Genomic DNA, 17,180 nt, shown 5'->3' with positions numbered 1-17,180 from the left:
TACCTAAACTAACATGAACAGAGGTAGAACAGCTAAATAAACCCATAACGAAAGAAGAGATTGAAAAGATAATTAAAAAACTCCCCCCCAAAAAAAGCCATGGCCCAGATGGCTTCACTGGAGAACTCTACCAATCTTTCAGAAAAGAGTTAACACCACTACTACTAAAGGTATTTCATAGCATAGAAAAGGATGGAGTACTCCCCAGCTCATTCTGTGACGCCAGCATAACCCTGACATCAAAACCAGGTAAAGACACCACAAAAAAAGAAAATTACAGACCAATATCCCTCATGAACATTGACGCAAAAATTCTCAACAGAATTCTAGCCAATAGAATTCAGCAACATATATAAAAAAAAAAATTTCATCATGATCAAGTGGAGTTTATACCAGGTGTGCAGGGGTGGTTCAACATTAGAAAAAAAAATCACTGTAATCCATCACATAAATAAAGGACAAGAACCACATGATCTTATCAATTGATGTAGAAAAGGCATTTGACAAAGTCCAACACCCATTCATGATGAACACTCTCAACAAAACAGGAATAGAAGGGAAATTCCTCAGTATAATTAAGGGCATTTATACAAAGCCAACAGTAAACATCATCCTAAATGGAGAGACTTTGCAAGCATTCCCCTTGAGAACGGGAACCAGACAAGGATGCCCCTTATCACCACTCTTACATTGTGCTGGAGGTCCTAGCCAGAGCAGTTAGGCTAGAAAAAGAAATAAAGGGCATCCACATTGGTAGGGAAGAAGTCAGAGTATCTCTGTTTGCAGTTGATATGACCTTATACACAGAAAACCCCAAAGAATCCACAAGAAAACTACTGGAACTAATAGAAGATTCCAGCAAAGTTTCAGGATACAAGATAAACATACAAAAATCAGTTGGATTCCTTTACACCAACAAAGAGAACCTCGAAGAGGAAATCACTAACTCAATACTATTTACAATAGCTCCCAAGGAGATAAAATACTTAGGAGTAAATCTAACCAGAGACATAAAAGATCTGTACACAGAAAACTACAAGACCCTACTGCAAAAAACCAAGAGAGACCTGCATAATTGGAAGAACATACCTTGCTCGTGGATAGGTAGACTCAACATAGTGAAGATGTCAAGTCTACCCATAGTGATCTACAAATACAATGCAATCCTGATCCAAATTCCATCGGCATTTTTTAATGAGATACAGAAACAAGTCACCAACTTCATATGGAAATGGAAGAGGCCCCGAATAAGTAAAGCATTAATTACTCAAGAAGAAGAGCAAAGCAGGAGGCCTCACACTACCTGATTTTAGAACCTATTATACCACCACGGTAGTCAAAACAGCCTGGTACTGGTACAACAACAGATACATAGACCAATGGAACAGAATTGAGAATCTAGACATAAATTCATCCACCTATGAGCGGCTGATTTTTGATAAAGGCCCAAAGTCTGTTAATTGGGGAAAAGACCATGTCTTTAACAAATGGTGCTGGCATAACTGGATGTCCATCTGCAAAAAACTGAAACAAGACCCATACCTCACACCATGCAGAAAAACTAACAGTGGATCAAAGACTTAAATATGAAATCAAAAATGATAAAGATCATGGAAGAAAAAATAGGGACAATGCTAGGAGCCCTAATACATGGCATAAACACAATATGAACTATAAGTAACAGTGCACAAGCACCAGAAGAGAGACGTAAAGAAATGGGAGCTCCTGAAAATCAAACACTTAATGCTCATCAAAAGACTTCACCAAAAGAGTAAAAAGACAGCCTACAGACTGGGAAAAAAATTTTGGCTATGACAGATCCAATCAGCATCTAATCTCTAAAATCTACAAGATACTGCAAAACCTCAACAAAAAGACAAATAACCCAGTTAAAAAATGGGGAAAGGATATGAAGAGGCACTTTGCCAAAGAAAATATTCAGGTGGCTAACAGACACATGAAGAAATGCTCAACATCATTAGCCATTAGAGAAATGCTGATCAGAACTGCAATGAGATATCATCTCACCCCAACAAGGCTAACATTAATCCAAGAAACACAAATAATAGATGCTGGAGAGGTTATGGAGAGACTGGAACACTTATATGCTGTTGGTGGGAATGTAAAATGGTACAACCACTTCGGAAATCGATTTGGCACTTCCTTAAAAAGCTAGAAGTACCATACGATCTAGCTATCCCACTCCTCGGAATATATCCTAGAGAAATAAGAGTCGTCGCATAAATAGATATATGCACACCCATGTTCAACGCAGCACTGTTCACAATAGCAAAAAGATGGAAACAACCTAGGTGCCCATCAGCAGACGAATGGATAAACAAATTATGGTATATCCACACAATTGAAATACTACGCAACGATAAAGAGCAACGATGAAGCCGTGAAACATAACATGGAGGAAGCTAGAACTCAATATGCTGAGTGAATTTAGTCAGTCACGGACAAATCTTGTATAAGACCACTGTTATAAGAACTCAAGAAAAGGTTAAGCACAGAACAAAACATTTTTTGATGGTTACGAGGGTGGGGAGGGAGTGAGAGGGTTATTTACTAACTAGATGGTAGATAAGAATTATCTTAGGTGAAGGGAAGGACCGCACACAGTACAGGGGAAGTCAGCACAACTAGACTAAACCAAAGCTAAGAAGTTCCCTGAGTACAATCAAACACTTGCGGGACAGAGTAGTAGGGGTAGGGGTCTGGGGACCATACTTTCAGGGGACATCTAAGTCAATTGGCATTAACAAAGCTTATTAAAATGTTCTGCATCCTACTTTGGTGAGTGGTGTCTCGGGTCTTAAAAGCTTGCAAGTGGCAATCTAAGATGCATCAATTGGTCCCAACCACCTGGAGTAAAGAAGAATGAAGAACACCAAAGACATAAGGAAAGTATTAGCCCAAGGGACAAAAAGGGCCACATAAACCAGAGACTTCATCAGCCTGAGACCAGAAGAACTAGATGATGCCCAGCTACCACCAGTGACCACCCTGACAGGGAGCACAACAGAGAGTCCCTGATGGAGCAGGAGAAAGGTGGGGTGCAGAACTCAAATTCTAGTAAGAAGACCAGACCTAATGGTCTAACTGAGACTGGAGGAACCCCAGAAAGCATCATCCCTGGATTCTCTATAAGTCCAGACACTAAAACAGTTTCTGAGGCCAACTCTTCAGACATGGATTGGACGAGACTGTGGGAAATAAAGTGATACTCGTGAGGAGTGTGCCTCTTGGCTCAAGTAGATACAAGAGACTAAATGGGAAGTTTCTGTCAGGAGGTGAGATGGGAAGGCAGAAAGGGTTAGGAGCTGGTTGAATGGACATGGGAAATCCGAGGTGGAAAGGAGGAGTGTGCTGTCACAGTATGGGGAGAACAATTAGAGTCACATAACTATTTATAGATTTTTGTATGGGAAAAAAAAAAATACCCTACCACTGTATTACAGTGTATATTGGATCTCCTCCTACCCTGCATGTCTTTTCATTTCTTTCATAATTTTCTGCTCTTTTTTTTTTTCCTTCTTAGTTTAGGGAGACTCTTGAGCAAATATTGTAGAGGGATCTTCTAATTCATTAATTAGGTTTACTGCAATGGAGCAGTTCTGCTCTACACACATGGGATCTCCATGGGTCGGAATTGAGGGCAACTAACAACAACAACAATATAGACGTAGGATTGCCAGGACTTTCTTCCAAGGTATCTCTGGGTGGGTTCCAACTACCAACTTTTCGGTTAGCAGTCAAGTGCATCAACTGTTTGCACCAGTCAGGGACACCTGCAGTTTACAGTCTAATTACTATCTTCACTGGATGTTGTATTTTGGCAACTACATTTTTCACCACTAAAAATGCTAGGTTTTTTTTTTTTTTTTTGTCTTCGTATTGCTCCTTGTTTTATGACTGCCTATTCTTGTTTTATCAGTGTGACAGTCTCTTGAATCTCACTTAGTTTTTTGTTTTATCTTCTCCTGTTTCTGCCAACAGCACTATCTCCGAGGAGGTGGCTTGTCCTGAGCACAGAGATTGGTCCTCTTCTTCTGAACTGCTGGCTGTTGTCATATTCAGTAACATTCCCATTGGTTTATACATTTGAAGGGATGTTTGCATTTGTTCTATAGCCGAGATACGTTCTTTCAGAAATCAGGGAGGCTCCTGTACAGTTTTTTGTTCAGGAACAGCCTCCTTTAGATAGCTCAGAGCTCACTGGTGAAATAACACACAGCCAGTCACCCTACTGCAAGTGCCCTGTCCAGCTAGGCAGTGTCCATGCCATCTGTGAACTATGCTGCAGACCAAGGGCTGCTCTCCACAATCTCTAGTGACAACATCAGACACTCAGGTGGATTCAGATTTACCCCCTTCCTTCTAACTCCAGCTCTTAGCTAGGTGCCATTTATGAGATCAGGGTGTGTTTGTAGGGAGCAAGCGTCCCTTGCATAGATGTTAAATGGTTTTCTGATCCACTCTGCTGTTACCTGCACTGTGCCTGCTGAAGCTTCAGGTGTATGGCTAGGACCCTTCTTTGGAATCTAGGGGTGATATTTAGCCAAGCTGGACTACTTGTTGTCTAATCATTTTTCCCCTCCTGTATCTTTGTCTCCACCTGAAAATGCTTTCTTCTTAATCCCCATTTCCATCTGTGGAAATTCCACTCATCACTTAATTCCCAGCTGAATGCCATCTTTTTCCAGAAACTTCCTGAGATTCCTTCAGCCATATATAATTGGCACTTTGTCACATGGTCTGCCAGATATTCTAGCTGCTTATATCCTTGTCAGCCCTTCCTTTCACATTGTGAGCTACTTGAGTTCAGGAGCCATATCTTGTTCACCTTTATATGAAGAGGCATTAGAATGAAGAGGTTAGAGATGCTGGGTTGTTGAGTCCTTACTCAACACTTACCCACCATGAGTCCTCAGTCAAGTAAGTTACTTAACCTCTCTGAGTGGATTTTACCCTTTGGAAGATGAGCGTAGTGATAGTACGTACCTCATGAAGCTGTTTTGAAGATCAGACGAGATAATATAGCACAGTGAACACTGAAATAAATATTAGTTCTATTTTCTGTATTCCTTACAGCACCTAGCCCATGTAGCACCTAATCCACCACAGGCCTTCCGTAATGGCAGTTGAGTGCATGAAAGCAAATACTTCACTTTTATATTGAGTCAGTGGCAGAGTGCAGATAGAACTCAGGGCTCCTGAGGATCCCACACGTGCACCCACTTGCACATGTCGAGTACGTGGGTTCTCAGATGCATTTCATAAAGCCTCTAGAATGGAAGGAGGAGAGTTTTGTTTTTTTTTTTTTTTTTTTTTAATACAGACAGTCCCCGGATTAATGAATGTGAGACTTAATGGATAACTCATACTTAAGAACGGACTGCCATAAGGCCTGTTATATTAAAATTTTGAGTTAAATACAATCATTCGTAATAAGGAACATATGCGCTACTTTGTGACACTCTTGAAAACGTGGTTTGAAAGTGTTTCTTAAGTGTTTTATATGCATAGAAAGGGAATATGTATATATATACATATATATACTAAGAAAAACATTTGATTGACACTAAATAAGAACGGTGTGTACCTGATCCTATTTACCTACAAATTCGACTTAAAGACAGACTTAAGAATGGATTTTGATCGTAACCCAGGGATTACCTGTAAACAAATTGTAGCCTTTCTGTGAAAGATACAGAATCTTATTTGTTTGGTTGATTGGCTGGATTTTCAAATAAGCAATTGCTTTCTTGTCTGGATTGAAGTTTGATAAAGAAGTAGCCGCAGATGGAAGCTCAAAAGAAAGGCATCATAGTCTTACAATGGAAAGATTCCATTCAAAGTGGCAGTTTAGATGGTTGTTGATTGTTAACGCCTCCCCACATAGACCCACCAAACCAATGAATGAATTAATGCGTTCTTTCTATGCATAGTTTTTTTTTTGGTTTGTTTGTTTTTCTTTTACATTTGCAGCTAATTTTTTGAATCAATATAGAGTACAGCCTTAGCATTCCCAATTAAAACCACATGAGCTTCCTTTGCAGTAGGGGTGTCCTTTAGAGTTTTTTGTTTTTTGTTATAACCAGCTTGTCTTAAATCTATCGGTGTGCTTTTTCACTGCTGTTCTCAACTTGAGCAGTTGTAATGAGGTAGTGGGCATTTTGGTCTTTGTCTTAGGCTGGGTTCTCTAGAGAAGCCAAACCAGGGAAGCATATATATATGCATATATGGAGAAAGACATTCTGTGCATTGTTATTCCTCTGCTCTTCTGTTACATTGAAGGTGGCATGTGATCTCTATCAGATTCTTGTCTAAAAAGGTAGGAAAATCTCTTGATTACATAGCTTCGACTAATCCTGGCGATGTGATTATACCTTTTTAGTGGAAGGAAACTTTTAAAATTGCTTTCCAAATTGACTATTAACCCTCTAGGTGTGTGTGTGGGGGGGGGGGCGGCACTGTGCACCATGGGGTTAATACTCCTTCTGGAGATTTTCCTTTTTTGTAATCTCCCTCTAGGCCTTTGCTACCCGAAATCTTGGAAACTTGCTGGATATGATGTACCGGGAGCCAGCACGATGGTCCTACACGTTCCAGACATTTTCTTTTATGAGCCGTCTGAAAACACAGCTGGAACCCGTCTCCGAGAAACCCTTACAGGCCAAGGAGCTGGTACAGGTCTTTGAGAGGTCTGTGTACAGTGACAGGTAAGACGACAAGCCCTCCACCAGCTATAAGCCCCATGCTCAATGCTACATATTTTGTTCTTCACACTCAGACCCCACACCACTCTAGTCGATGAAAACTGTGCTTTGAAAAACCATCTTCTTTGTGAAGATAATGCTACGTACATTTGTCCAGACTCGTGATTCCAAGGAGGTATCATATATGTTAAAAATCAGAAACCAAACCCATTGCCATTGAGTCGATTCTGACTCATAGTGACCCTATAGGACAGAGTAGAACTGCCCCATAGGGTTTCCTAGGCTGAAATCTTTATGGAAAGAGACTGCTACATCTTTCTCCCATGGAGCAGCTGGTGGGTTTGAACTGCTGACCTTTTGGTTAGCAGCTGAGCGCTTTTTTTTTTTTTTAATATGTATTCTTTTTTTTTTTTTTTGTGCTTTAAGTGAAAGTGTACAATTCAAGTTAGTTTCTCATACAAAAATTTATACACACATTGTTATGTGACCCTAGTTGCTCTCTCTGTACTGTGACAGCACACTTCTCCTCTGCACCCTGGATTTCCCGTGTCCCTTCAACCAGCTCCTGAGCCTCTGTGCCTTCTCACCTTGCCTTTGGACAGGAGTTGCTCATTTAGTCTCATGTGTCTACTTGAGCTAAGAAGCACACTCTTCACGAATATCATTTTATGTCCCGTAGTTCAGTCTAACCTTTGTCTGAAGAGTTGGCCTCAGGAATGGTTTTAGTTTTGGACTAACAGAGAGTCTGGGGGCCATGTCTTTTGGGGTCCCTCCAGTCTCAGTCAAACCATTAAGTCTGGTCTTTTTACTAGAATTTGAGTTCTGCACCCCACTTTTCTCAGGCTTCATCAGGGACACTCTGTGTGTTCTAGCAGCCAAGCACTTTTAACCACCGTGCCACCAGGGCTCCTTTCATATATGTCAAGAAAGGAAATTGTGCTTTTCATAAACTGAATGCACTTAATTTCCCACATTACCACTGACTACTTTATGTTCCCTTATTCTGGCATAGAGACAACCTGGTAGCTACCTTGTGCAGCTGTTATATGCTAAAAGGCACAGAGTAAACACTTAAGTAGCAGTATATGTTCTAGGAAACCAGAAGAATCAGTGGTTGGTTCTCATCTTGAAGAGGAAAGTGGAGGGAATTAAAAATCAGTGTTCCTAAAATAGTACAAGACATAGCTTCATTCTTCGTTCTTCAGAAAAGGATTTCCAAGTGGAAACAGCATGTCTGTGAAATGGGTTCTGTCTGGTCTTTAGTCTTTTTCGACCCTTTCTTCTGTGACAGGACTGTTGCTGACCAGAGTCTGTAATGGACATTGGTGCCTGTGTCAGGTCAGAGGAACAGTGTCTTCCTGACCACCTGAGGGAGTGAGATGTGTGCGGGCTTGCCATAGCGCGGGAAGCTAGCCTCATCTCTTCCCAGAGAGCCAGTCCACCCGGGCTGTGAATTCCTGGTTCTGCCACAGAGACCAGGCTCTGATGTGTGGTCACGCCATCTAGAGACAAAGTCTTGGCGTCTAGATCTGGACCCTGCTGGGCCTTTCCTTATCTGAAGGCTGTGAATGAGCTGTGTCAGCATGAAATGGTGCTTTAAAACATAGTGGTCTGGCTTAAGCCTCTTTGAGTAATCAAAATGGAAAATGCTGTATTCTCTTTGTGCATTCATTCACTTCTCAAGGCACTAAGTTAATCGGTCACCTTTTTAATTTCAAATTAGATAAACTAGTTCTACTTCTTAGTGCTCCCATAAAGCCCCTGGAGGAAAAAAAATAAGAGTATACTTATAAACATTTTGTGGTTTTTCTGACTTTATGTGATATTGTGCAAAATAATACAAAAGAAACCCTACAGGCTACACATTCCTTCTCTATGTACCTAGAGAGAACCTACTTTTTAAAAAAGCCAAACATACGAGTTATAAATGGTTAGCCTGTAGTTCTGGTTCTTTTTCAACTATTGGGCGTGCTACCCGCTATCTTCCTCACCCCTCTCCTAAGCCTCGCCTCTCGGGCTAGGAAGCTGAACTACAGGTAACCAGCTGTGTTGCTTGGAAGCATTCACAGTCAACCTTTTGATTTCCAGCTGTGGGTTGGAATCGACTCGACAGCAGTGGGTTTTTTTTTTTTTTTTTAAAGTGAGGTGGGCATGTGAGAGACCCTCAGAGGAAAACATAGACGTAGAAATACTTTGCTAAGTAGAAATACTTCGTTAAGAAGCCACGTGGATCTTAACATTTACTTAGAAAAGATAAGAATTGATTGCACTATGGAAAGCCACAGAATCTTGGATGTTGTCTTCAGAGGGGCCATTTTTGGGACAGAAAAGATAACTAACTACAAATTCTGATCATCCTGATGATAATTTAGACTATTCCTATTCTTTTAAAATGCATTCATGCATTTATTCATTCAACACAGAGGTACTGAATGCCTCTTATGTTGAGGCACTGCAGGGCGCTAGGGCTGCAGCAGTGAACGTGGCCAACCAGTTCCTGCCTTCACAGCCGTCCTGGTCTAGCAGGGAACACAGAGACTGAACGTGTGTTCACGTGTGTTCCAAAGGAGGAACATGGGTTGTTTGGTGGAATGGATTACTGGAAGGAAGAAATCTAAATCTCATCTGTTTGAGTAAAAGAAAATAGCATGTGACTTCAGAGCAGGGCCCCACACATGGGTCTTTAGGCAGGTTCCTCTCTGCAGTCCCTTCCCTCAGACCACAGTGGTTCCCTCCCCATTAGCACTCGGCACTGCACCCTTCTGCTCCCTTTCTCCCTATTACCGCCAGATTCTGCGAAAGAAAGAAAGAAGTGCTCATTCTCAAGAAAGGTGGGGGCCCCTTTTAGGACGTATTAACAAATACCTAATTTCTGTTTACAAGAGCTTAATTTCATCTTCTTGTTACCTATGCAGGAGCCGTGGTGGCACAGTGGTTAAGCACTCGGCTGCTAACTAAAAGGTCGGCACTTCTAACTCACCAGCGACTCTGGGGGAGAATGATGTGGCAGTCTGCTTCTGTAAATATTTACAGCCTTGGAAACCCTATGGGGCAGTTCGACTCTGTTCTATAGGGTCGCTGTGAATCGGAATCGACTCGACGAGTTTTGGTTTAGTTACCTATGAAGAAGCTGAAAACATTTTTCAGAACCTGAGTTACAGAAGTCACCTCTTTTTTTTGTTGTTGCCTTCAGCTAGACTAGCTAAACTATTCTAGACTGGAAGTTTACTAATGGGACTCCCAAATCAGCTTCTTCGTAGCCCAACAAAAAAGTTGTTATAATAATAACCAAGGTGTCTTGAACACTATGTGCTGGTTACTGTTCTAAGCACTTTATGAGTATTACATACAGTCATCAAAGCAACTCTGAGTTAGGTTCTACCGTTACAGGCTGAGAGAGCTTAGGTGACTTGTCCAAGGTGACTCTGCTAGTGAACGTCGGAGCCCAGCTTAGACTCAGGAGTGTGACTCTGGAGCCCATTCTCTTACTGTGACACTCATGGCTTTGCAGTCTATACTTCCCTGAGCTGTTTGTACACAGGGTTCTGAAATTTACTTGCCTAGAAGTGGCCAGTTGCTGAGCGTTGCCTTAGAAACTGGAGTTCATTGTTTAGGATGTAGATTATGTTTTATATCAAGATGCCTAAGGTTTATAAGCAGAATTAACCCCTTCTGAAGTGATGGTTTCTGTTTAGCTCTGATTTCCTACTTTCCATATGCTTCTTTAGTTGTGGAAGTGAGGAAGGGGCAAAGCTAATTTGGTTTTTAGCTGTAGCTTTCCTTTATTTAAATTAGAAGCTCAGCAGCAGAGGACGTAGGCAGACAAGAGCTCATCTGTGCTTTGGAGGAGGGTCTGCTTCCTTGGTAATACTACAGCTTTTCTAGCTCCATAGATGATACCACTAACTGCTGTTCCTTCTCCACTTCTCAAAAGACAAAAAGGTGGTTCAGAGCTTGGAGACTCAGAAGCCCACATGAAATGAATGTGGTGTGTGGCTTTTTAGTGGATTCGATTTTTTTTGGGGGGGTGGGTGCTTCCTGTAATGATGATGATGTTATCTCAGAAATTCAAGTTGATGTCCACCATTTGCTGTATGTTCTTACTGATTTCTAGCGGGGTGATTGTTAGAGACTAATGATACCTTTCTTCCATTGTTCTTTTTCTTCCAGTTAGTTAATCCATCTGGAGAGCTGGAATTTAGGCCTCTCAAGTCTAGATGCTATTTCCCATATTAGTTTTGAGCAGGGAGGAGAAGTGTGGGTTAAGAATTCAGATTTCTCAAGAATTGAGGAGCTAGAAAGGTTAAGTGGTTTGAACAGACATGGAACAAGTTGGTTATTGATTTTTCTGCTTCTCTCTCTCTCTCACCTTTCGTTCCATTCTCTGTTCTCCTCCTTCCCCGCCATCCTGTTTACATTTCCATCCAGGTATATCTTTGCAAAGAATCTTTTTGAAAATGGTTCCCTCAGTGACATCGAATGGCATATCTATCAGTCCTGGCATTCTTTCCTTCTCCAGGAGTTTGCCAGCAGGCTCAGATTACATGGCTTCATCTACCTACAGGCTACTCCCCAGGTAACAGAACCTATAAAGCCTTAGACTTCAGGGGCATGGGAAACCTAAAAGATGGCATTCTCCAAGCCCTGGTTTTCTGATTGGAGAAATTAGAGTGTGGGCATTCTACAGAGCCCAGAGAGCAGTGGATGAACACCACACCGTTCTAGCGTTGAGCACCCTGCGTCCCACCGGCCTTGTGCAGCGGAGTGCTAAAGCAATTCACTGTGCATAGAAAGGGTCCCTCTTTTTTTTTTTTTAATTGATGTAATTAAGTGAAGTTTACATTTCAAGTTAGCCTCCCATACAGAATTTTTTTTTTTTTTAAACATACATTGTTATGAAATCCCAACCGCTCACCCCATTCTGCGATAGCACACTCCTCCCCTCTGCTCCTGATTCCCCATGAACATTCAACCAGCTCCTAACTCTCTCTGCCTTCCCTTCTCACCTCTGGACAGAAGCAGCCCGAAAGGGTCCCTCTTGAGGTACCAACAACAGAAGCAAATCGGGCGCTATCTTTATCACCCAGGGTTTGCAGGTTGGACTCTATGATTGGGTGGCCTATAGCCAGTTGCCTCAGTTTTTCCTTCCCTCTGAGTCATCAGAGTCTCTGGTGGTCTGGATGGTTTCTTGAATAGGATGTGGGGAGGAAGAGAAGGGGGGTTTCCTCACCTTATCCTGATACTGCCCTAAATGGCCCCCTTTTGAATCAAGGATGTCGCTGTTAAGGCAGGATACACTACAGAAGTAGTGCACTCAGTAGGAAGTGGAATCACGGTAGTAGCACCGACGTCTTTGGAAACAGCAGTGGTCCTTGGCCTCTGCCGACTGGCAGTGACCTTGGCAGCCCCTGAAAGCCTTTCCACTGCAGGGGTCCTTGTCTATGAACTACACTGGCTCAGACTAGATGATCCCAAAGGGGTCTTACAGAGTGAGGTTCTGAGTCAAAGCAAGAGGTATTTTTGGGAGAGAGAAATCTGTGTTTGTGTATAGTCCAATGTCAGATGTACCACATAATCTTAGATGGAAGGAAGGCTCTCTTTAGGTTAGAGGTCACACTTTTAGAGGTGGAACTGAGCCTGAGAGCTGACAACAGGGTGCGAAAATGAATGGGAGAGCACCAGTCGCATAGAGTTGCAGGAGCCAAAGAGAAGAGGGTTGGAAAGAAGGCCTTGCTTGCATCAGGAAGGTTGCTGCTGGGAAAGAGGCCCTTGAATGTAAAATGTAACTGGAACGGATGCTGGGGGTCTTTGCGTTAGCCGTTTCCAGAGATTGTAGGGCAGAAGCTAAATCATAGGAGGAAATAAAGAGATTCCACAGAAATAAGGATGTCAGAAGAGGAAGTAGGGTCTAAGGTATAACGTAAAACCGAACTTGAGATTCAGAGGACTGAGACCCTTCAGTGAGAAGGACCAAGCTGAAGTTAGATGCGTTAATTGCTGATGGACTGGCTGGGTCCCATTTATGCAACTTCTTTCAGTGGTCTTCATTGCCTGGGACCAGGAATAGAAGAGGCAAATTCTAAAAGTGATTCTAACTTAGGGTGGAGGCTTGTGTCAGTGATGAGGAGAAGAGGAGTCCCTTGCCAAAGAGGATGAGCTTGAAGAAGCTGAGTGTAGCGTTCAAGGTGAGAGAGAAGCTGTGGCCCCCAGGAACGCTTATGATCTGGCCAAGGACGAGCGAGAGGACTGAAGTTGGAGTGAGTGAAGATTCTGTTTGGAATTTGAAGGGGTGACAGGTTCCCAGTGGGAGTCATGAGATGGCTGGGCTGAAAGAATCAGTAGGCTGAGAGGCTGAGCATGAGGCAGAGGAGAAGAACTAAGAGTGCTCCCCTTTTCCTAGGGACACAGGACTTCAGCCCTTGGTGCCATAAAGACAGGATGGGGGAGGAACAAGGGAGGAAGTAGACTGATTCCTGGGAGGGAGACAGGGCTGCTTGGCCAGCTGCAGGGGCTCTTGTTTCTGGGAGAGCTGAGGTTGAACACAGACACTGGGAACCAGCAAGGAAGGCAAGAGAATCTTCCTCCCTTTTCTTCTTTGTGCACGCTGAATAGTGTGAGAAGAGGACAATGATGGTGGTGGTAGTGATTATTAGTACTGTGGGGTTGCTGATAAATCTTTTTTGGAGAGACTAATTGAGGTCTTTCAGCTGGGGCAGAATGAGGGTAGTTGAAGGATTATTGCAATGTAATGGTAGAAAAAGAAAAATAGCATATTCGTTTGGGGATTAAATGGGGATTGAGGTGCTATTTTGATAACATTAGAGCCAGGGACCCTGGAGTGCCCATTTTCTTCTCTGACATCACCCCTAACCCCTTCTGTGAGACTCAGAAGTAACTATACCCAAGAGAAGAGCAGAACAGAAATGAAGGCATCTCTGTAAAAACCTATGCAAGTGGCCAGTGCCCCAGGTAGAGACCTGGTGAATGCAGAGGTTAGAGCTAGTGCACGTGGACACAGGTTTTCATCCGGGACTTTCTGACTTTAAGGCCTGTGCTCTTCCCACTACACTTGGCTGCCTCCAGGCGGCAGAGTGAGTACAGAGCTCTTGCTCCGGTCCAGATGAGAGGCCATCGGGCCCTGACCCGGTGGAGGTGGGAGGAGCGGCAAGGAGAGAACTAACTGGAAAGAGATTAAGGAGAAGTTAGTGACTTCCTGGATATGGTTGGGAGGAGGGAAAAGAAAGATAATTCTAGATTCTCAGCTTGGATGTCTGGGTGGGTGATATTTGCCATTAACCAGCTTAGGATACTCCGGAGAAAGCAGAGTTAAGGCAAAGAAAATGGTGGAGTCAGGCCAGTGAATCATTTCCTCTAATTGAATAAGAAAACAAGACAGCAGAAGCAAAGCCATGGCTTGCTGTGCCCAGGATAGACATCATGAGTGGGTCTGAGAGCCCCACAAGACTACACTGTAACAGCCAAAACAGCACAGGAGCTCAACGGGGCCTGGGGAATGTCTTGTAGGTTTGTTTGAAGAGACTACACCAGAGGGCCAGGGCAGAAGAGAAAGGAGTTGAGCTGGCTTATCTCGAGCAGCTTCACGGTCAGCATGAAGCCTGGCTTGTCCACAAGACAACCAAGTAAGTGGAGAAAAGAGCAGATTAGAGCCCCGCCCCCCTACAGCCTTCCTGTATGTTAAGGTTAACATGCATCCCCATAAGAAGGTTCAGAATGGACTGGAAGTGCTTGGGAGGTCAGCATTTTCCAACTCAGAAGCTTAATACTGGATGTAATCTTACATTCCAAGGGACTTTTTATTAGATTTTGTTTCTCCAGCTTGTTTTGTTTTTTCACATTTCCCTCGACTGAACATTGTGATTAGTGATCGTGATTGTTGGCACATGATGAAGGATTAAAAATTTGTAGAGGAATTATCAGTTTTACTAAGTTGACGTTCCTAGTTTTTACCTTTTCTCCCACGCGGCCTTGGTATGTTGTCCGCTTCAAATGTTTAGAGCTCCGACCTTCAGTATCAGTCTCAAGACCAAAGAGAAATACCAATATTCCTCTTTTCAGCCAATGTTCGTGAATTTTTTCTAATGCTGTGTACGTGCAGTCTCATTGAGTAGCCCTGTGAATTCAGATCTGTTCTCTGAATTACCAAGGCTTGGCTCAGGTTTCTTGTCTCCTTTCTGCCCCTCCAACGTTCACGCTACCACAGGCTCCACTGTGAGGCTCTGCAGAACATCCCAGTGCTGGTGTTGGACGTCAATGAAGATTTTTCTGAAGAAGGAGCCATACAAGAGGAACTCATGAGAAAGGTGGAAAGGACCTGACCACCTGCTTTCTGGTGGTTTTCTTTTTCTGGTTGTACTTTAATCTTTCTGGCCTTTGTGTCAAACTTCAGTATGATGGGTATTGTGTTTGTACCTCAAATTTTATTTCACACACAAAGCTTGTGGGATCTTACACAAGTTAGAAATAATAATCCCTATTCGCTAAAAGTAGTTTGAGGTAGTAATTGTTAAATAATTGACTTGTAATGTGCTTCCCAACTAACCTCCTCCTCTGAGGTATTCCAGAAGTGGGGAAATGAGGCTTTTGGATTCTCTTCCCAGCTCTGCCACTCGCTCTCTGTCACCCTGGGCAGATCACTTTTCCTCTCCATGTTATTCTCCCTGCTTCACAAAAACCTCCTGGCCTGCCTCCCTATACATCGTAGATGACTACTGAATAGTCTGCTGAAGTGTGAAGTTTAACTTGGGTTTTTCTCTCTCTACAGGTGAACACCTTTGTAAAGAATCTGTGACCAGTGCCATGATGTTCTGGCTGTGATCTGGGCTCTCCAAACTTCTGAAGCTAGAAAAGTGTCCAGTCACCCACCCACCTTTGCTAAAGTTTGTTTTTTTAACTTATTTCTATTCCAGTTGTTCCATTCATTTCAGCATATACCTGTTGATGCCTACCTGCTCTGAACTCCCTTCTAGAGTAGCGGTTTTCACCTGAGAAAAGTCTTAGCTTTTGTTCTTGAGCCCTTCGCCACCAAGAGTCCCTTGTGTGTTCCCTTGTTCCCTCTGACATGCCAGGGCAGGAATTGCTCCCAGAGCCCTCAGCCAAGCTCCACTGAAAGCAGGAAGGAGGGAAGTAAAGTGCTCAGGAACCAGTGAGAGCTCAAGGGTGAGCCCAGAGCTAGGAAAATGGAGCCCAGACTCCAGGAAGCTTCTTTATCTCTTCTCATCCTCCAACTCTTGGTATGAAGGTTGAGAGTGGGGAGGCAGATTTAGTCCTTTGTCCTAGAGCTGAAGAACCTGGCCAGAAGGAAGGAAGGGAAGAAGGGAATAATCAAGAGCCCAAAAATTTAGCATGTACCATTTAGGATTTGGTCATTCTGATACTCTGGTCTGCTCTAAATACTTTAGCTAGTGAGTTTCAGTTGATCTTAAAGGAGTGAAGCTGTCTATGCTAGAAAGAAAAATATTTTGTGTGTGTGTGCTGCTCTTCAAGCTTCAAGGACGATTTATCGTTAAGGGAGAAAAGCATGTGGCTCTATAGAATTGAAGTCTCCGTTGCAAGAAGCCTGCAGGCCCCCTGATTCACGGGAGAAGAGTTCCTCCACAGAACTGTTGACAGTGGTGCAGGAACACAGGAGCGTGAGTGCGCTCGGGACCAAGTGTCTCAGAAGATGGAAGCCTGTCTTTTCCTTTGTGCTTTGGGAAAATGAATGCAAGATTGGTTTCTAACAAATGTGTAATGTTTTGAAATAAAAATACAGTGGTTTCATTATCTCACTTGTTCGTTTTCTTTTTAACTTTTTAACAGCTTCATTGAGATAAAATTCATATACTATAAAATTTGCCAATTTAAAGTATACAATTGAATGGTTTTTAGTATATCTCTACAGGGTTTTGTGACCATCACTACAATCAATTCCAGAACGTTTTCATCACCCTAAAAAGAAACCCTGTACCAGTTAACAGTCACTCCCCATTTCCCCTTAAGCCTTGCACACACACAGACCCAACCATAGGCAACCACAGATCTACTTTCTGTGTCTATAGATTTGCCTGTTCTGGACATTTCATATAAATGGAATCATACAATATGTGGTCTTTTGTGATTGGCTTCTTTCGCTGAGCATGTTTTCAAGGTTCATCCGTGTTGTAGCATGGATTAATACTTCACTTCTTTTTATGGCTGACTAATGTCCTATAGGAAACCCTGGTGGCGTAGTGGTTAAGTGCTACGGCTGCTAACCAAAAGGTCGACAGTTCAAATCCACCAGGCGCTCCTTGGACACTCTGTGGGGCAGTTCTACTCCGTCCTGTAGGGTCACTATGAGCCGGATTTGACTCAAGGGCAATGGGTTAATGTCCTACAGAGCACTGGTGGCGCAACGGTTAGAGAGCTCAGCTGCTAACCAAAAGGTCAGCAGTTGGAATCCACCAGCTGCTCCTT

General features: G+C 42.9%; 1 protein-coding gene across 4 annotated transcripts in view; it reads left to right on the top strand.

Moving 5' to 3' along the window:
• The window catches only part of DGUOK (deoxyguanosine kinase), a 36,012-nt gene extending 19,522 nt beyond the window's left edge, over window positions 1-16,490 (top strand). For 2 of the 4 annotated variants that reach the window (XM_023732601.1, XM_004369190.2), the window contains 5 exons: window positions 6,541-6,728; window positions 11,154-11,301; window positions 14,250-14,365; window positions 14,947-15,046; window positions 15,508-16,490. In XM_023732601.1, coding sequence (XP_023588369.1) covers window positions 6,577-6,728; window positions 11,154-11,301; window positions 14,250-14,365; window positions 14,947-15,046; window positions 15,508-15,534 — 543 coding nt within the window. In that variant the 5' untranslated portion in view covers window positions 6,541-6,576 and the 3' untranslated portion in view covers window positions 15,535-16,490. Of the gene's footprint in view, window positions 1-3,410; window positions 6,341-6,540; window positions 6,729-11,153; window positions 11,302-14,249; window positions 14,366-14,946; window positions 15,047-15,507 lie in introns of those variants that run through there. The other 2 variants (XM_023732598.1, XM_004369191.2) reach the window with 2 other exon arrangements.
• The last annotated feature ends 690 nt before the right edge of the window (window positions 16,491-17,180 follow it).

This window comes from Trichechus manatus, unplaced genomic scaffold, assembly GCF_000243295.1.
Source record: "Trichechus manatus latirostris isolate Lorelei unplaced genomic scaffold, TriManLat1.0 scaffold00004, whole genome shotgun sequence".
NCBI lineage: Eukaryota > Metazoa > Chordata > Mammalia > Sirenia > Trichechidae > Trichechus > Trichechus manatus.
Note: the sequence above shows the minus strand (reverse complement) of the source record. Positions and strands in the feature narration are given on the sequence as shown.